The sequence below is a fragment of the Bubalus kerabau genome, chromosome 4 (genome assembly GCF_029407905.1).
Source record: "Bubalus kerabau isolate K-KA32 ecotype Philippines breed swamp buffalo chromosome 4, PCC_UOA_SB_1v2, whole genome shotgun sequence".
In the NCBI taxonomy this organism is placed as follows: Eukaryota; Metazoa; Chordata; class Mammalia; order Artiodactyla; family Bovidae; genus Bubalus; species Bubalus kerabau.
Genome location: NC_073627.1, coordinates 39,563,468 through 39,584,419, shown reverse-complemented (window position 1 = coordinate 39,584,419; position 20,952 = coordinate 39,563,468). Strand labels below are relative to the sequence as shown.

General features: G+C 41.1%; 1 protein-coding gene across 4 annotated transcripts in view; it reads right to left on the bottom strand.

Annotated features, from left to right (window-relative positions):
* ANKFY1 (ankyrin repeat and FYVE domain containing 1) overlaps positions 1 to 20,952 on the bottom strand; it is a 69,267-nt gene that overhangs the window by 41,865 nt on the left and 6,450 nt on the right. For 2 of the 4 annotated variants that reach the window (XM_055576855.1, XM_055576856.1), the window contains exons 1-3: positions 12,901 to 13,055; positions 12,052 to 12,244; positions 7,113 to 7,231 (exon numbers count right to left, since the gene is read on the bottom strand). In XM_055576855.1, coding sequence (XP_055432830.1) covers positions 7,113 to 7,231; positions 12,052 to 12,244; positions 12,901 to 12,958 — 370 coding nt within the window. In that variant the 5' untranslated portion in view covers positions 12,959 to 13,055. Of the gene's footprint in view, positions 1 to 7,112; positions 7,232 to 12,051; positions 12,245 to 12,900; positions 13,056 to 20,952 lie in introns of those variants that run through there. The other 2 variants (XM_055576858.1, XM_055576859.1) reach the window with 1 other exon arrangement.

The following is a 20,952-nucleotide window of genomic DNA, read 5'->3' as shown; positions in this document are numbered from 1 at the left end:
CACGGTTCACGTACTGTTGAAGCCTGGCTTGGAGAATTTTGAGCATTACTTTGCTAGTGTGTAAGAAGAGTGCAATTGTGCAGTAGTTTGAACATTCTTTGGTGTTGCCTTTCTTTGGGATTGGAATGAAAACTGACCTTTTTTCCAGTCTTGTGGCCACTGCTGAGTTTTCCAAATTTGCTGGCATATTGAGTGCAGCACTTGCACAGCATTATCTTTTAGGATTTGAAATAGCTCAACTGGAATTCCATCACCTCCACTAGCTTTGTTCATAGTGATGCTTCCTCAGGCCCACTTGACTTTGCATTCCAGGATGTCTGGCTCTAGGTGAGTGATCACACCATCGTGGTTATCTGGGTCATGAGGATATCTGTTGTATAGTTCTTCTGTGTATTCTTGCCAACTCTTCTTAATATCTTCTGCTTCTGTTAGGTCCATACCATTCCTGTCCGTTATTGTGCCCATCTGTGCTTGCATGTATCTTCTGGCAAATGATGGCAGTCTACGACTGCCCCTAATCTATTAAGCAAGTGGCCATAAAAGTCAGATGACCCAATAAACCAGAAACTACTTTTAAAAGGAGTAGACTCTGAGAAGTGAAACCAGCTGGCATTCATCCTGCCTGTTGCATCTGCTGCTAGAAGCCATCACCCCTTCACCAGGCCCAGGACACAAGCTGGTAAAAATCCATGACTGTGAGGATGAAAAGTCACACCCAACCTTTCGACTTCACTGTGGTCCAAGATGCGTGTAGTCATGCATTGGATAACTTGGAATTTTCTATGTGACCTAGTTCTTTTGTTTGTGTGTTTGACTGACTTTAAATAAATGGTTTTGCAAAACATTTGGAAAGAATGGGAATAAACTCATCCTTTTACAATTAACCAACCATTAAATGAAGCATACTGAGAAAATTAACTTTGTTACTTAAATCCGCAATCTGTGAAAACTCAGAAAGAAGACTTCTCTGGTGGCACACTGGATAGGAATCCACATGCCAAAGTAGGGGACACAGGTTCGATCCCTGGTTGGGGAACAAAGACCCCATATGCCAAAGAGCAACTAAGCCCATTGCCACATTTTTCATCATATAACTAAGAGCCAACATAGCACATAAATACAGTAAAACAAAACAAACCTGAGAAAGGTGTTTTGAATCTCCTACTATGACTCTGGTTTGTCCTCAAGTTTCCAACTATTTTTTATCTACCTAACATAAGTTTTTCACTTGTTAAATTTCAAAATCATTAGAGACTATACTTTTTGTTGTTGTTGTTCGCCTCAGGACTTGTGGGGTCTTTGTTTGCCAACTACGGCCCCAGCAGCGAAAGCACCAAGGCCTAACCACTAGACCATCCCCACAGATTGCGTCTTTCATCAGTGAAAACATCCTCTTCGGTTGGTTTAAGGATGTACCCTTAAATATAACTTCTTAGAAATAAAAATAAACCCTGTATCGTACTTCTAAATAATCCCAGTGTCAAAAAAGAACAGAGGGTCTAGTTCTGTTATGGGAGTGTGACAATCCAAACTATTTTAACTGATTACAACTAAAAACTGTCAACAGAGGGCCAAAAGCAACTACTAGAGGATTCTGAGAGTCAACAAAAGCACCTGAATTGCTCTGGGAGGCACCCCTTGAAGAAGCAATTGCACTGTATCAGATTCTCGAGTATTTTTTTCCTCTTTATGGCTTTGCCCCGAGGGTAGATCTGTCCAGGAGGAACACTGCTGTCCTGACCATAAGGATGCCTAAAATTCCAATAAGAACACCATCTTTCTGGCCAGATGAACCAGAAGATGAGGCCTAAAGAGCAGTGAAGGGTAAGGGGAGAATTCCAGAGAAAAGAGTCAGAGAAGGACATTTCCTAATTCTGTGTACGAAGCCGCACAGGCCTCAGCCTTGCCTCTGAGCCATTGATGGATGGAACAGTCCTAGCCCAGCTTTAAAAATTGAAGTGAGGGGGCTTCCCTGGTGGCTCAGTGGTAAAGAATCTGCCTGCCAGTGCAGGAGACACAGGTTCGATCCCTGGTCCCAGAAGGTCCCACATACCATGGAGCAACTGAGCCTGTGTGTCACAACTACTGAGCCTGTGCTCTGGAGCCTGGGAGCCACAACTCCTGAGCCCGCGTGCTGAAACTACTGAGGCCGTGTGCCCTAGAGCCCGAGCTCTGCAACAAGAAGCCACTGCAGTGGCTTCTAGAGACTAGAAGACTAGAGGCTGGCCCCCTTTCACCACAGCTAGAGGAAAGCCCACACAGCAGCGAAGACCCAGGACAGCCAAAAATAAATAAAACTGCCATAAAAAAAACAAACAAAACTGAAGTGATATTTGAACCACTATCCACAGAAGGTGAAACAGAACCTGCGATTTGCACCTAAAGGGATTCAGCATTTTCCAGGGAATGGCACACAGGACCAGAGTCGACTCAACATAATGGCAATGTCCAGGACACAATCTAAAATCATTTGTTATGGAAAAAATCTGGAAAATATGACCATTTTTCAAGGGAAAGGACAACCAAAATATGCTAACTTCAAGATGATCCAGATATTGAACTTATCAAAGAACTGAAAACATTGAATATAACTATGCTCCAGAAGGTAAAGGAAACCACACCTGAAATTAAAAGATAAAAATGCTCAGCATATAAACTGTAAGAAAGAACAAACACAAATTATAGAAATGAAAAATACAATATATGGAATAAAAACTTACTCAGTGGGCTCAAGAGCAGGCTCAAGTGCAAAAAGTCAGTAAACTTGAAGATAGATCAACAGAATTTATCCTATCTGAAGAAGAGACCAAAAAAAGGTCAGGAGGAAAAACAGAAACAAAAAAGCCTCAGACAGACCTAAACAGACCTGCTGGATCAGAACAAAGGGTCCAGTATGTGTGTGACTGGGGTCTCAGAAGGAAAGAAGAGACCAACGAAGAGAAGGATTTAAGAAATGATGGTCAACAGCTTTCTGAATATGGTGACAGACCTAAATCTTTATAGAGTCAACATTAGAGCACCTCAAACCTCTAGCAAAACAAACCAAACCACAGTAAACAACCAGTACGAGTGAGTATGTGGTGAAACTGGAACCCTAGTGCGCTGCTGGGGAACATGCAAAATGGTGCAGACCCTATGGAAAACAGCTTCTCAAAAATTTTAAAATAGAAATTCTATGTGACCCAGCAATCCCAGTTCCGGTATACTCAAAAGAACGGAAAGCAGGACCTTAGCATAACCAGAGATTAGAGGGAAAAACACAAAAGCCATGTTAGGATGGAGTAAGGGGACATGACCACAGATACAACAGATCACTTGAAGCTCTAAGGTAATCTCAGGGTCGGGGGCAGATCTCAGCTGTTAGCAGGAGGCCACAAGGCCATCTGAGTGTCTTCATGACACAGCAGCTAACCTGTCCCAAAGTGAGAAATCCACAAGGCAGGGCAAGGAAGAAGTCTCTGAAGTAACACGTTATTATTTACAAGCTCAGTCGGCCTGTACCTAAGAGGAGGGGCATCAGGATCCACCTGGGAAGGGAGGAATATAAGATAATTCATGGACACATCTTAAACTACCATGGATATCAACAAAATACTGAAACCAACCAAGCTAGAACCAGTTCTCACACGATCTAACAGATATTGCTGAATTTCTCTGGAAAACGTGAACTACCACTGTCCTGTGAGTTTGCTTGAGCACCTGGGTGTGCCTGAGCACAGAGTCTGGGACCCTACCCTCCTTTCACAACACAGGGTGACCTCCCAGGTCCATGTTCAGTGCGCAGTTTTCCTGACTGGACTGAAAAGGAAGGACGATGCTTTCTGGTTTTGGAACGGCTTGACAGGACCCAGAACACATTCCAGGAAAGCTGAATGACTCACCATAAACACTCATGCCAGGGAACCATAAGATCTCTGCTGGAGGAGGCATGCAAGAAACTCTAGCTTCACAACAGCTATTCTATGGCACTGGAACTGCTCAGTGTCAGCTGCTACTGCTGAAGTGACAGAGAGAGGCTATAAACAAACCACTGAGCCTGAAGCAGACTGCTTTACTTCCTAAAGAAGTAAATATCGTGCATCAAGATTTGCTGTACCATGTCGCACTAATGGTTATATCCTTTCTCTTCCCAGCTGATCAGTCAATATTTTTATAAATCTATCTTTATATATAAAATAATCAAGAAATACAAAGCTAATTCATACCTTTTAAAGCTTTATATTTTGAAACAATGTGAGACTTACAGAACAGGTGTAGAGTTCCCATGTACCCTCCACTGATCCTCCCCTAATATCAGCATCTTGCATAACCAGGGCACAATGATTACAACCAGGTGGTTAGGACTGATACAATACTATTAACCAATTACAGACCTTTACAAACTTTGCCAATTATCCCAATAATGTCCTTTTATGGTCCAGAATCCAATTGAGGGTTCCACCTTGAATTTTATTATCATATCTCCTAAATCTCCTCCAAAATGTAACAATTTCTAAGTCTTGTCTTTCATGACCTTGCCAGTAATTCTGTGGAATGTTCCTCAACTTGGGTTAACCTGATGCTTTCTCACAATTAGATTGAGGTCATGCATTTCTGGCAAGAATCTTACAGAAGTGACTGTGACTTTGTCACTGGGTCAGATCAAGCACACATTTTACTTTTTTGAACAAGGTATGATTTAAGAAAATTTTCATTATGTCCAAATACCTTTTAAATACTTGGTATATAATGCCTATTTTATATTTCTCAACATGGGCTGAAATTCTTAAAACAATTAACAGAATTAAAGTTGTGCTGGGACTTCCTTGGTAGTCCAGTGGCTAAGACTCTGTGCTCCCAAAGCAAGGGGCATGGTTTGGATCCCGGTCAGGGAACCGGATCCCACGTGCTACATACAACTATGGATCCTGTAGGCCGCAGCTAAGACCTGGTACAATAAGGTCAACAAATTAACCAATTTAAAAAATTAAGTTGTGCTTATTTTTAATTTTAAGAAATATCAATTACAAAAGAATTTCAAACGAAAATGTGAGTCTTAGGATGTCAATCTAAGAATGTAAGTACCATACAAACAGGAATTTAACTTTATTCACTGCTATATCCCTAGTACCTTGCAAAGTGCCTGCCACTGAGCATTTGTGATATTAATGGAATAATTCTGAAGAAACAGAACACCAGTAGATCCATAAGATGATTTTACCAAACCCACAAGTGGGGAGAAGGTTCAACATTTAAAACACAGCTTTTACCCTATTTATACACTTGTTTACAAGAGCCTGTTTCCAACCTCCCTCAGCTGCAGGCAGCCATGGGCAGTAGTGCTTCCAGGTGTCATGTAACACACAGGCTTTTTCGGTAGTTTCAACTGCTGTGAGCCCAAATTTAGGCAATCACACCTATGCCCATCCAGGCAACTCAGCAGGACTCTGGGCAAGACACACAAACCTGAACAGGTCCACAGATGCCACCATCTCCTTGGAACCCTCCTCCTTCAAGTGAAGTGGAAGTCACTCAGCCATGTCCAGCTCTTTGTGACCCCATAGATTATACAGTCCATGGAATTCTCCAGGCCAGAATACTGGAGTGGGTAGCCTTTCCCTTCTCCAGGGGATCTTTCCAACTCAGGGATCAAACCCAAGTCTCCTGCATTGCAGGCGGATTCTTTACCAGCTGAGCCACCAGGGAAGCCCAAGAATACTGGAGTGGGTAGCCTATCCCTTCTCCAGGGGATCTTCCTGATCTGGAATCAAACCAGGGTCTCCTGCACTGCAGGTGTATTCTTTACCGACTGAGCTATCAGGGAAGCCCTAGAACCCTTCAAAGATAAACTTTATAAAGGAAAGTAAAGATGCCATAAGTTCTACCACAGATATCTTAGTAGGTGCCTGATTTACCAAAGCCACCAAAAATTTTGACTCTGCAGCTGCTCATTTCTCAAAGTAAACCTTATAGCAGGGATCAAACCACGGCGACAAATTTTTTGAACAAAGACATAATTCAGCAGACTTTTCACACAGCCAATCACTTCTGCAAGTAACTCATATCTTAATGCATGGGTATGCTCCTTACCATATGGTATCAGTCTTTTGATTTTTTTTTAAATATGAAAGTATAACACATTTCGGAGAAGGCAATGGCACCCCACTCCAGTACTCTTGCCTGGAAAATCCCATGGATGGAGGAGCCTGGTAGGCTGCAGTCCATGGGGTCGCGAAGAGTCAGACACGACTGAACGACTTCACTTTCACTTTCATGCCTTGGAGAAGGAAATGGCAACCCACTCCAGTGTTCTTGCCTGGAGAATCCCAGGGACGGGGGAGCCTGGTGTGCTGCCGCCTATGGGGTCGCACAGAGTTGGACACGACTGAAGTGACTTAGCAGCAGCAGCAGCATAACACATTTACAGGAGACTTGTAATTCTCTTGATTATTAACAGCAGAATTAAATTTTAAATTTGCTCTTTTGTAACAGCAGTTAGGCAAATACTAAGTGAAAATGCAATTTTGAAGTGAACTTTTGAAAATGATGTTTTTAAGTTTACTTAACCACCATATTTACCCAAATTCTACAAAATATATGTGCCACAAAAACAGTAACATTAAACAGTTAAAGCACTTAAATTCTGAAGACAGCTGGTCATCCTTTGATTTTAAAGAAAGAATATTCTTATTTTTTGCAGTAACTGTTACTTCTGAATTCAGTTCTTAAAGACCAGGAAAAGTATTTTGGCAGCTAGAGTTAAATTTTAACCAGTTGAACAGCAGCAGGACTTTCTCTTAGTGGAAACAAATTTTTTTTCTACATATGCTCTCATATTTATAACATACTACTATATGAAAAGTTATGTGGAGAGATATTCTTATTTTATAAATTATAATAAGAATACTGTAGTTCCTCAAATATTTATGATTTTTTAGCCAGATATTTGACAGAAGTGTCCACAAAGTACTACCTAATGACTCACTATTTAACTAGTTTATGGTCACCAGAAATTCGTAAGAGAAGCATTCTACTTCCACTAAGCCACAAATACTTCAAAGTGACACATCACAACCTCCTGCCAAGTGCTCGTGAGCCGGGAGTTTTGAGTCCCCAGCCGCTCAGAGGCTCACCTGACAGGTCCAGCTCCTCGGTGGAAGACAAACTGGCCAGACTCCAGCTGTCACTGCGGGCCGCCAGGACAAACTTGTGGGCATTGATGTGCCTGCTCCCAACCTTTATCTTCAAGTCACTGAGGAAGAAAAATACCCACAGGTATAAAAAGAAAAAATATCATTATAACTAGGTATAGCTGGAATTCACAGCTAATCAGTATGTGAGTACTGACTGACCAACATACATCTGTGAAAGAAAAAAAAAAAAAATCACAGCAAAAGTATATCTCCATGCTAGCACTGATGGGCCATATTTATAATGCATTGCTAGACATGCTTCCATTTCTTTTTTTTTTATGTTTCCTATTTCTAAGTTCTAGCTTTTAGTTCACATGGGATGCTCTGCTTTCAAAGACATTCCCTAATGTCACCCCCATGATGGTGCAGCCTACAAGTTACAAAGGATGACTAATATTCATATAAAGAGTAGAAGAGGTTTTATGTAGCAAAAATCAAGATAAATCATCAGGGAGAAATAGACTGAAAGACTAAAGACTGTGATAAGAGCTCTCAGCCTACCGTGCTATGATGCTCTACCCCATATTAATGCTTAAGCAAGGTTAATCCAAGAACTATAAATAAATTAGCTTTGATAAAACAATCAAGAATATGAAATATGAAACCCAATATCTGGAATCCTGTTCTCATCAGAAACACTCAGACCTAGTATTGGCCATTTTTTAACTCAACCATTTATAAAGAAAAGGGGTGAGGTATTTTTTCTTCAAACATGTTTCCATATATATGGCATACCATTATATGAAAAAAGCTTTCCAAATAGTTATTCACACTTAACTCTGAAATGTCAGATGTCAAGGTAGGAGAGCATCTGGGCAGTTAACAAATGCCTAAGGATGACCCACTAGGCTGGCAGAAGCATGTGCCATATGGCTAACTGGCAGCAATCCACAGTCACCCATCGTCATCTCCTTGCTTGTATTTGTGGGGCTTTTTACTTGCATATTTCCCTTGAAAATAACTTGTTAGGTCGGAAAGCCTTTAGAAACTAAATACTTAAAAACTATTATGTACAAGAAAAGGAAGAAGAAAAAAAAATTTACACAAGTTAACTCATGCACTTAAAAGGAGACAAACAATATGGTTTCAATACGATGCTTGATGCAGACACATTTTGCCCCACAAAAGCAATCTCTAGAACATACATTATAATTATGTGAGCATATCAACAATTCCAGTTCTATTAAAGAACTAACCAAGCTGCAACGAATTATCTTAGATTAAAAGAATAGGGTATTTATTAATACTGTTAACACAGAACACTATTCATAAAGAACAGAAATGACATTCTATTTAAAGCAGAACATAAAACTGTCTCATATCATATCCTGTGATAAAGTTAAAAAAATATAATGAAAACAAAGCATGAATAACTTTTAAACTCTGAATGTATTTACAAAGTATTACATTCTAAGAACATAAATGAACAGTCACTGCTTACTATTTCTACCACGCATCTTGAGTTTAGCCACAAAATTATAAAAATGAATGTTTCTATAAAATTCCTACTATTATTCATGAATGTCAAGTCAAAGTTTTTTCTTTTATAGTCTAATATGAGAAATCTGTATGCAGGTCAGGAAGCAACAGTTAGAACTGGACATGGAACAACAGACTGGTTCCAAATAGGAAAAGGAGTACGTCAAGGCTGTACATTGTCACCCTGCTTATTTAACTTATATGCAGAGTACATCACGAGAAACGCTGGGCTGGAAGAAGCACAAGCTGGAATCAAGATTGCCAGGAGAAATATCAATAACCTCAGACATGCAGATGACACCACCCTTATAGCAGCAAGTGAAGAGGAACTAAAAAGCCTCTTGATGAAAGTGAAAAAGGAGAGTGAAAAAGTTGGCTTAAAGCTCAACATTCAGAAAATGAAGATCATGGCATCTGGCCTCATCACTTCATGGGAAATAGATGGAGAAACAGTGGAAACAGTGTCAGACTTTATTTTGGGGGGCTCCAAAATCACTGCAGATGGTGACTGCAGCCATGAAATTAAAAGACGCTTACTCCTTGGAAGAAAATATATGACCAACCTAGATAGCATATTGAAAAGCAGAGACATGACTTTGCCAACAAAGGTCCGTCTAGTCAAGGCCATAGTTTTTCCAGTAGTCATGTATGGATGTGAGAGTTGGACTGTGAAGAAGGCTGAGCGCCGAAGAATTGATGCTTTTGAACTGTGGTGTTGGAGAAGACTCTTGAGAGTCCCTTGGACTGCAAGGAGATCCAACCAGTCCATTCTGGAGGAGATCAGCCCTGGGATTTCTTTGGAAGGAATGATGCTAAAGCTGAAACTCCAGTACTTTGGCCACCTCATGCAAACAGTTGACTCATTGGAAAAGACTCTGATGCTGGGAGGGATTGGGGGCAGGAGGAGAAGGGGACGACAGAGGATGAGATGGCTGGATGGCATCAATGACTCGATGGACGTGAATCTGAGTGAAGTCCAGGAGTTGGTGATGGACAGGGAGGCCTGGCGTGCTGCGATTCATGGGGCCACAAAGAGTCAGACACGACTGAGCGACTGAACTGAACTGAACTGATCCCAAAGAGATGGAGAAGGAAATGGCAACCCACTCCAGTACTGCTGCCTGGGAAATCCCATGGTCAGAGAGGAGACTGGTGAGCTACAGTCCATGGGGGTTGCAAAAGTCAGACACTAAACAATCCCAAAGAGAAATAAATATAAGAATTTCACTAATAATCTCTAACAGTGATAATTTTTAAAAATATAATTCAAAAATGGAAACTTGGGACAGGTCAAGTCTTTGAAGATTATACAGAAACAACTGGGAGGCTAGCAATTTTTTAGTTTTTCATTCTAGTCATTTAAAGGCATTTCCTTTTAAAATATGGATACAAGGATGTTGTCACTGAAGAGGAAGCATAAAGAAAGAGCTTCTTGCTAGAGTGTCTTAAACACTCAGACAGGAAAAATTATGTTTGGTTGTAAACAACTACAAAGCGACTAACACTTTCACTTTCAACCATCATTTTTAAGTATCTTATGGGACAAAAGCCTTCTCCTGAACTTTAGCTAAGAAGTGCACCAATTTCTTCCACATTGCTCAATTTAAAAATTTAACACTAACTCTCCAATTACTCTGACTACTAAAATGCACATAAAAACACTATTTAAACTCTTCAACAAAACACACGTTCATGGGACAAAAGGTTTTTTTTATCCCTTATCTTGGTAAAAGAGAATCTGCTTTAGAAATTTATATTCTACTTTCAGTTATTCCATTCAAAAGCTCAGTCCTCTTCAAAGTCTCCATTCCCCATCTGATCACTGGTTGTGGATAACAAAGGTATTTGGCCTTTTGATAAAAGGACAGGTTTTAGAAGCGGGAGAGAGACCCACCAGAACCCTGGGACCATACCACAGCTGACCAGGTAATAAGTTGCCAGAAGAGGAAACTGCCCAGTCTCATTCCCACTGTCTCCTAGAAAGACTACAGTGTAAGAATACAGTCGACTGTTACGTAATAGGGAAAGTAAACGGTGGGAATTCTAACAGGAAAGAGCCCTGGACAGTGAGAGAGCTGTGTCGGCGTCCTGGAGCCAGTGAGAACAAAGTTTTCACTTATCCATGGGAAAAAGAGGAGAAGGAAAAAAAGAGAGAGAGAGAGTGACCTACATTTTACAAGTAGCTGCATCCATTAGATTTAAAGAAAGGGTCCTTTACTCAGAGTGTGTAATTCCCATTTCTTGGTATTCAATTTTTCTTTTCTTTTAGAAATGATTAAGATGGTAGACGGCAGTTCTGGATTTTGATCTATTTTAAATGTCTTATTTCCAAATTTTACTAAATCATCTATTCCAATCTTGCCTCTCTAGCAGGCAAATGCTTCTAGGCACATTCATGTCCATGTTTCTTTTCCACAACTGCAGCCATCATCCCAGTTCAGTCCTTCATCACTTCTGGCCTGATTCTGCTCTTGTTCTCTTTATAATTTCGCCTACATGATGTTACCAGGCCAATCTGCCTGAAACACCACTTTATGACATTCCTGTAAATTTGAAAACCCTATTTCACACTTCCTAAAGGATCAAGTCCAGTTTCCTCACCTTGGCATCCCAATGCAACCCACCCTACCCTTCCCACCACTCCAGTGCTCCTCTGCATGGCTATGTACCCTACAATGGGCCCCCTCCTCTAAATCCTCCACACATTCCCATCTGTGAGTCTGTTCTCAGCCAGTCCCTCTATTAGTGACATTACTGTCTTTACTAAATCCTACTCAGCCTTTAACATTTACCATAAAACTCACTTAGTAACAGTAGCTTAAAAACTGAGCACTTACTATATGCCAGACACTGTTTTTCTAAGTGCTCAAACAGTATTTATTAATTTAATCCACACAATAACTCTAGCTCAGTTCAGTAGCTCAGTCGTGTCTGACTCTGTGTGACCCCATGGACTGCAGCATACCAGGCCTCCCTGACCATCAGCAACTCCTGGAGTTTATTCATGTTCTTTGAAGTCAGTGATGCCATCCAACCATCTCATCTCAATAACCCTGAGGTAAATAGTATTCTTATCCCCATTTTACAGATGAGGAGCCTGAGGCACATCATACAGTTCCAGGTCACATAGCCAGTAAGTGGCCAGCTGAACTGTGTGACCCCAAAGTCCACCCTCAACCATCATGCTACACTAACCAGTAGCTCCAAGATGACTTATTTGACCAGCCCAAGAGAAAATGACTTCTCCTCCCCTGAATCCCTGAACTTGCAAGCTAATTCTTAATCTGTACCAGGGATGCAATCACCAGGACACCCATACTCTGTGCTGAAGACAAGCAGAAAGCAAAAGAGAAAGCCAAAGGGTCTGCTTCCCCAAACTGGCCCCGTGCCAGAAGCTCACCTATACTGCTCCTGCTCATAGAGGTCGGCCACGATCGTCAGCAGGCGGCTGATGAAGGACTCACTGCTGCTTTCTTTCTTTGCTTGTGCAGCTAAAAGAGTGCATCTCTTCTCTGTCTCTGCCAATTTCTTCTGCAGCTTGACATACTCTTGTCGGAGAAGCATCAAGTGCTTCTCCAACTTGGCCACCTCCTCTGCAAGGGAGACAAAGAATCAAGTTTACCACGCTAGGTGTAAACAGACAGCAATCACTCATCCCTCATCCCACAGCTAGGATGGGATTACCAAAATGACCACAGCTGATGCTTGAACAACACGGGTTTGAACTGCGTGGGTTTACTTACACACGGATATTTTCCAGTAGTAAATACTATACAAGCAACTCTATCTGAGGTGGAGCTGATGTAATAATAATAGAAATAAAGTGCACAATAAATGTAATGCTCTTGAATCATCTGGAAACCCTCCTCCACCCCTCAGTCCATGGAGAAGCTGTTTTCCTTGAAACTGGTCCCTGGTGCCAAAAAGGTTGGGGACGGCTGCAACACCATCTGCAGTTGGTTGACTCCAAAGATCTAGAAGAATCAAGGTCACGGAGGGCTCTAAGTTACACGCGGATTTTCCACTCTGCCGGAAGGTAAGGCAGAGTTCCTAGCCACTGATATTGTTCAAGGGTCAACCGTAGTCACATGATGTTCCTACTATTTCTTACTGATACTCCTACAAGACCAAGAATGGTGTTGTTCAGGGTGCTGTCAGAGTGCAGGGATTTCTTCTCAATTTCCCTGAAGATCAGTTTTCAAACTGCTAGTAGGAATTAGTAACTTCTACATGTCGCATGGTGTTTTACCTTCTCCGACAACGTCTTGAGAAAACTGAGCAACTGCCAACAATCCCCACTGTACCATAAGCTACTCCCATCTACCTCCTGCCTTCTCAGAGACTGCAGCTCCCTTCTACGCAAGCTTACGCACTCCACCTCTGCTCCAAACCCTTCACTCTCCCCAGGTCCTTTGCTTTATCATCAACCGCCCCAGCTCCAGCAACTTCAATCTCTTTCAGCTGGAACCCTCTCATCAGCACAAACACCAGCCTACGTCTCTATCAATAGTAAAACAAAACTCTCCTTTCACACATCTGACCACCTCTGCCCTTCCATCTCTAGCTACCACACACATTTCCTCACACACTGTCACCCTGCCATTCCCTCCCTCTGTCCCCACTACCCCCTTGAAGCCCCTCTCACTGATGGCCTTCTAATTGCCAAATCTAAGACACTTGCCAGTGGTTCACCTCTCAGCACAGGACACTGCTGTCCATCCTGCTTTTTTCTTCTTTCAACAACCAACTGTGCCACCTTCTCTCCAATTCTGGTGCTCTGTCACTTCCACACGCTTCTCTGCACATCCCTCCAAACCCTCCACCACTGATACTCCCCAGGAGGTCTACCCTTGGCCTTCTCAACTGTGCCATCTTCCAAGGCAGCTATATCAGATCCTTGGTCTGTGGTTAAAACCAAAATCTAGCGCCAGTGATCCGTAGACCCTTCTCTATGCAGATCTCTCTTCTTAGCTTCAAGCAAATTGCTTTTTGTATGGTCCCTGTATTAATAAATGACACACCATCTATCCCAGTTACCTGCAGAAATGTGGGAGTCATCTTGGATGTCTCCCACTCACTCGTATGGCTCCAACCCTATGCCAGCTCAAAAAGAGATGTTCCCATTTAAAAAACAGGAATAAGTGGTACATGAGAGTGAAATTATTATGCAACTATTAATGTTTTCAAAGAAATATGTAATACTAAATACGCACATTCAAATTATAGGTAACAGAAAAAATGAGGCTGTGAAGCTAAATATATTTTATAATTTCAATTTTATTATAAACATTCAAATATATGAGGAACAGAACGACAAATACCACAAAATATCAGATTTGTTTTCTTCTTTGCACTTTCTTGCACATTTCAGGTATTGTATAACAAATGTGTTCTGCTTTCATAGTTCAGAGAAGGCAATGGCACCCCACTCCAGTACTCTTGCCTGGAAAATCCCATGGACGGAGGAGCCTGGTAGGCTGCAGTCCATGGGGTCGCAAACAGCCGGACACGACTGAGCAACTTCACTTTCACTTTTCACTTTCTTGCATTGGAGAAGGAAATGGCAACCCACTCGTGTTCTTGCCTGGAAAATCCCAGGGACGGGGGAGCCTGGTGGGCTGCCGTCTGGGGTCGCACAGAGTCGGACACGACTGAAGCGACAGCAGCAGCAGCAGCTGCTTTCGTAGTTATGAAAAAGTATTTAAAGAGAAACTTGTTTAAATACTTAAATACTAATAGTCTTATCTTCATACATTCAGGAGGGAACTTTTTTCTCCTTATGTAGAAGATCTACATTAAATATAAACTAGATATTATCTCAGGTATAAATCAGCATTCCTGGGCTAACAAAGTAGAAGGCACTTGCAAGATGAAAATTTGCTTACAGCTGCTGATCACTGTGCTTATGAGTTATGTATCAGATGAGAATTTCTATAATTTTTCTTCCAAAATACTGCAATTTATTTAGCCTACTAATTTTTATGCCAAATATTGCTTAAAAAAAAAAAACCCACTGGCTAAAAGAAAACAAATGTAATATTTTTCAAATCTTAGCATTTATAACTACAAAATTCCTTTGGCAGGACTCATATCTACACTTCTATTCTGGTGTGACAAATTTACAGGTCACTGGTTTTGAAGAGTTATTTATAGTTACTAGGACTAAAGAGCCAAGAAATTGCAATTATTTACCTGAAACGGAGATGCACAAAGCAGTAAGTTCATGTGATTTTACAAAATGTATACTTATTTTTCCTACAGAGAAAGATATGAAGTTGGTGGCCTCTTTAAAGAAAACTGGCACTGATTTTCTGGATGTGGTTAACAGAAAATGTAAAAGGACATATAAATTTAGGAGTAACATCAAATTTTATCCAAAAGTTGCTGTCATTCAGAGCAAAATGAATCTATGGAGTCATGATAATGCTTCTCTTGGGAGGAATGGCAGGAGAGTGGTAACTGGGAGGGCACAGGAGGGGTGTCCTCTGGGTGGTAAGATTATTTTTTTGTTGTTAACTCAGTGGTGGTTACATTTTAAATATGCACATTCAAATTATAAATAATTTTATATAAATTTTAAATAAGTTTTATTTTGGTAATTCATTGGGCTCATGTTTTGCCATTCTTTGCATGTTATTTTATGCATCAATTAAGTTTTAAAAAAACTGATATATACACTTGTAGTAGCTTCTGGAGTTTCAAGTGATGGGAATATAAACCCGTTTAGTAACTAGCTTTGGGGACCATGGGCAGTTTACCTCTCTGAGCTTCAGTTTCTTTATATGTAAAATAATAAGAGGGGGGATCTTCTACTTGGTGCTGCTGTGAAAATTAAATAAAATTACTATAACTGGCACATGCATGCAAAATTGTCAGCATTTCCTCCACACCCCTTTTATGCTTTCCACAATTACATAATTATTGGTTAAATAGTTTAAACTATTGTAACTATTTACACAACATTTTTTTGAATCATGAAAAACAGAATGAGTTTCAAATTTTTATTGACCGAGGAATTAAGACTGATCAATTAAAATCACAGCAAATCAATAGGACATTATCAGAAAGATAAGATGATGAACAAAAGGAAAAACAGAAATGGAAAAACAGTGCTAAATAATGAATGAGCTATCAAGGCTTTAAATACTTCATCACCTCATATAACAAGTCTGCATTGACAATTCCCAAACCAAAGAGTAAAGCCTAACATGCTTTTAAAAATCGTCATTAGGGAATTCCCTTGTGGTCCTGTGGTTAGGACTCGGTACTTTCACTGCCATGACCTGGGTTCAATCCCTGGTCAGGGAACCAAGATCCTGCAAGCCATACAACAAGGCCAAAAAAAAAAAAAAAAAAAAACCTTCATTATTATTAGTTTGGAAGAAGTGCGAGTTAGTTAGGCTGTATCTTAAAAAAAAAAAAAAGCTCTCCAAGAGGCAACTCCTAACCTACCACAGGAAAAAGTCAGTCAATGTCTACCATTGATCCATATAGAAATGGCAGTATTATCACTTACAGGTCAACAGAGAAGAGGGGAAAGTAGTCTGGAAAGTGGGTTCTGAGGGGTGGCAAAATTTTATTTTTTAAGTCTTGTAATATTTGAGTTTTAAATCGATGTGCACCTAGAAAGCAAATATATTATTTTATACAAATTTTAAATATTATGGAAAACAATTACAAGTATGAGGGAAAGTAAATAATTTTCTAATACCCAAGTGTAAGGGTTTTTACACATCACAGAACTTTAGGAAAGGAAGGAACCTAAAGATCACTTCTGGCTCAATTCCCAGACAATGAGCTGAAGAGCACAAAGGGGAAAGGCCCATGACCCCTACCCACTTCCGGCCTCAGACTGCTCTTGAGGACAGTACTCCCAGACTGGCTGCGTAAGAATCACTTAGGCAATCTGAACTAAAGAGACAGCACCCAAATTCAGCAGATCTGGAGCGGGATCACAGGAAATGTACAGTGCTTTTCAGATGACACCAGGTGTGGGGATGACTGGCCTGGACAAAAAGCTCAGCCCACAGGTCACACACAGTTAGACTGCTCTGGGAATACTACTGTTTAGATAGAAGATAACAGTACTGCAATTTCTTTTTGTTCATTCATTAGCTTATCCAGAGATTTGCAACTCTTAAGAAGGCAACTGTATAACCTAGCAGTTCATTGAAAATTTATAAAGTGCCAGTGTGAAAGTAAAGAAAACCATCTTGGCACACGTTTTTCACAAAGTTGCTGGGTAATGGAGAAGACAGGCAATTAAAAAAGACAAGCTGAAAACCTGAAAGCACTCTGACAAGGCATACAAATTCAGCACAGGGCAAAACCACCCGGCCTCAAGGCAGTGCAAGGAAAGACATCTCGGACAAGTGGCGTTTCACTCCAAAAAATTTAAATAAAGCCTGTCAGTGTTTGCAGCTTACTAGGTCCAGAAAATATAAGGGAAAGGCTTCAGTGATTTACCTTCTTCGTCAGATTTTCCTTTTAAATTAGTATCAGTCAACAGGTTTGTGGGCTAGGCACAACAGTAAGCTCCAGGAGAAAAACAAATCATTAGAAAGCAAAACCTACCCTTGCCCTCCATACAAGTCATCGGCAAGAAGCCTGCAAGTCACCTGCCTCTGCCTAAGTCAATTTAATGGATAACAAGAGGACACCTTATCTTGCTAGTTCAAACAGGTGGCTATAGTCACATCTTACTTGCCCAAGAGACAGCTGCTAAGTTTTCACAGGGGTTGCCTGTAGCTATGGATTGCAGATTTTTCTTCCCTGAAGCAAACTGAACCCATTAACCTTGGTTTCAATTACATCTTATTCTAGCCAACCTTTTGCTCAAGAGTCCCCAAAATCCACCAACACTATAGCATCCATAAATGTTCTGCATTTCCATTTCACTTAAACTATCATTCTTATGGAAGATCAGCAGTTGCCCCTTGGAATTTTAAAAGGGCAGTTTAATTTGTACATTTTTCAAATAATATAGCACCAAAGTAGTGCCAACAGAGAAGGCAATGGCACCCCACTCCAGTACGCTTGCCTAGAAAATCCCATGGACAGAGGAGCCTGGTAGGCTGCAGTCCACTGGGTCGCTAAGAGTCGGACACAACTGAGCGACTTCACTTTCACTTTTCACTTTCATGCATTGGAGAAGGAAATGGCAACCCACTCCAGTGTTCTTGCCTGGAGAATCCTAGGGACAGGGGAGCCTGGTGGGCTGCCGTCTATGGGGTCGCACAGAGTCAGACATGGCTGAAGCGACTTAGCAGCAGCAGCAGTGCCAAATGTAGAATCTATATAAAATATAGAAGTAGTGTCTACAGGAACTCACAAACAGGAGGGACAAGAATGAAACTAAGTCACAAAGAATCTGGATACTGATTCATGTGGGGGGAACTATGAGGACATTTGCCTCAGAGAGCAGAAAGTTACGCACTCCTCCAACCCTTAAAGATCATAAAAGTTCTATTTCAAAAATGTTCTCAAGGAATCTTTGTAAATTCCTTTGGATACCAGTTCAGTCGCTCAGTCGTGTCCGACTCTTTGCAACCCCATGAATCGCAGCACGCCAGGCCTCCCTGTCCATCACCAACTCCCGGACTTCACTGGGACTCATGTCCATCGAGTCAGTGATGCCATCCAGCCATCTCATCCTCTGTCGTCCCCTTCTCCTCCTGCCCCCAATCCCTCCCAGCATCAGAGTCTTTTCCAATGAGTCAACTGTTTGCATGAGGTGGCCAAAGTACTGGAGTTTCAGCTTTAGCATCATTCCTTCCAAAGAAATCCCAGGGCTGATCTCCTCCAGAATGGACTGGTTGGATCTCCTTGCAGTCCAAGGGACTCTCAAGAGTCTTCTCCAACACCACAGTTCAAAAGCATCAATTCTTCGGCGCTCAGCCTTCCTCACAGTCCAACTCTCACATCCATACATGACTACTGGAAAAACCATAGCCTTGACTAGATGGACCTTTGTTGGCAAAATAATGTCTCTGCTTTTGAATATGCTATCTAGGTTGGTCCAAAATCTACAGCAATATCCCTAGTAGCTCTCAGAATTACTGACACAAATTTCTACCTGCAGCCTTGACCCTAACACTTGTTTCAGTCAACAGTTCCCTAAGTGTGTGTGTGTGTGTGTGTGTGTGTGTGTGTAGTCGCTCAGTCGTGTCTGACCCACCAGGCTCCTCTGTCCATGGGATTCTCCAGGCAAGAATACTGGAGTGGGTTGCCATTTCCTTCTCCAGGGGATCTTCCCGACCCAGGGATTGAACCCGGCTCTCCCACATTGTAGGCAGACGCTTTACCATTTGAGCCACCAGGGAAGTCCGAGACGTAAACTACAAAGGTTATGATCAGAGAAGAGGTGAGATGAAAGGAGGGTGTTAGGATACAGACTCTCATTCATGAAATCACAGCTGCTCCCCGTCTTGCATCTTTTGCAGGAGAAAACCCTGATCACAAGCACACCGACCAGTGGCACTGCAACTGCCACACCGTCTCCTGATATAATAAAGAAAGCAGCCATGGCTGAGACAGTATTCTGTGGGCAACGCGTCTGCTTGCAAATAGCAAGCAAATGTGTCCTTGAAGTACCAGCAAGCTGTAAAGTTCTTACAGGAAGAAGTATACAATTATCATTCTGAGTAATAATGCAGAACCCACAGCTCAGTGCAGTGGTGAGGGGGCGCAGGCTCTGGAGTCCGATCCCAGCCCCAGCACTTTCTAGTTGTCATTCCTCAGGCAAATGCCTCCTTCTCCACCTAGGTTAAGTATGTAAACATAAACATACTTAGAAGCACACCTGCCCTGAAGTAAGAGGTCAGTACATGTGCGCTATTGTTCTAAGAAAGGCAACATGACATTGCCCTTAAGACAGTGTGCTCTGGAGCCTCACTCGCCTGGACTGGAACCCAGGCCCGCATTTACTAGCAGTGTGACCTTGGCAAATCATTTCTTTCTGCGCTTTGGTTTTCACAGGTAGAAAGTAGGAATAATAATAGTATCTGAGAGTGCTGTCGAGGAGTAATTAAGATATATTAAACTATTCACAACAGTGTCTAGTTTAAAGGTTTACTACCACTTCTTTATCAAGTGACTAATTTTCAGCTGTGGCTTCTTTTTTCTCTTTCTCCAACTTTCCCTTTGAAAAATAAGCCTAGAAATTTAAATAATAGATAAACCTACAGTCTCACCAGAAGAGCTATACTAAGTATCAGTGAAGAGTATCAGCACTTGCATCACAATTTCATCATGTTTTTTTCCCAAATAATACCCATTTACTCTTCACCAATGCAGTTGGAGGTCAGATATTTTGATGCGTTCTCTGGTAATTCATACTCCTCACCTAACCAAAGATGCCTGGGACAAAAAGAAAATCTATATTCACTAGGAATACCCTAAAAAAAGAAACCAACATGAATTGCAATATATATATATATAATTTAATCACCAAGTCACAGGACAGAAAAGGACCCAACAAAGCTTCTTAAAAGACTCTTCCTTCTAGGTCGGGAGTTGGCAAACTTTTTCAGTGAAGGGCCAGCTAGTAAATATTTCGGGCTTCACGGTTAAAGCACATCAGTGGCTGCCAGAGGTCAGGGGAATGGGACTGAATGAATGCAAGGGAGTTCGAGGAAATTATTTTAAGATTATAAAACTGTTCTACATCATGATCTACGATCTCAAGCCAAAGCTCATGCTCATCCCACTGTACCATGCTACCTATTTTCAGTCTCAACGTCAGGACATCAAACAAAGAGTTATTCATTATTAATTCACTGACTTAGGAATTAAATGCTCTTCCCACTCCCTGCCTTAAATGTGATTTCTAGTCCCTGCCTACTCCAATTCTAACCCACAGTGTATTCATTAAATCCTTTTAGATGAACAAAACCCTGATATTTCCTTTCTCTACATTTCTATAGTCCTTTCCATCCCCCAATTTTCACCTGGAATTAGTGTTCTTTGTATAATTCTGTAATTACTAAATGACTTTCTCCCTATGCTTTAACTATGTCCATTAGATGAAAGAAAAATGACTGTAAAACTGGTAACATCTCATTTTGAGGACTACAAAAATAATTTTGTTTCAGTCTTCTACATAACAATATTTCATTAAAACACATATCATATTCCCAGAGAAAACTATCTTCCTTGCTGGCATCAGAAAACATAAAATCCTCGCAGGTAATGAATTACTACCACTACTTGCCTAAACATGTCATATTACAGATGTAATTTTTCTTTCACTAGGATTACTAGCGCTAACTACAGTGCTTAATTCTAGGAAAACTGTTTAACA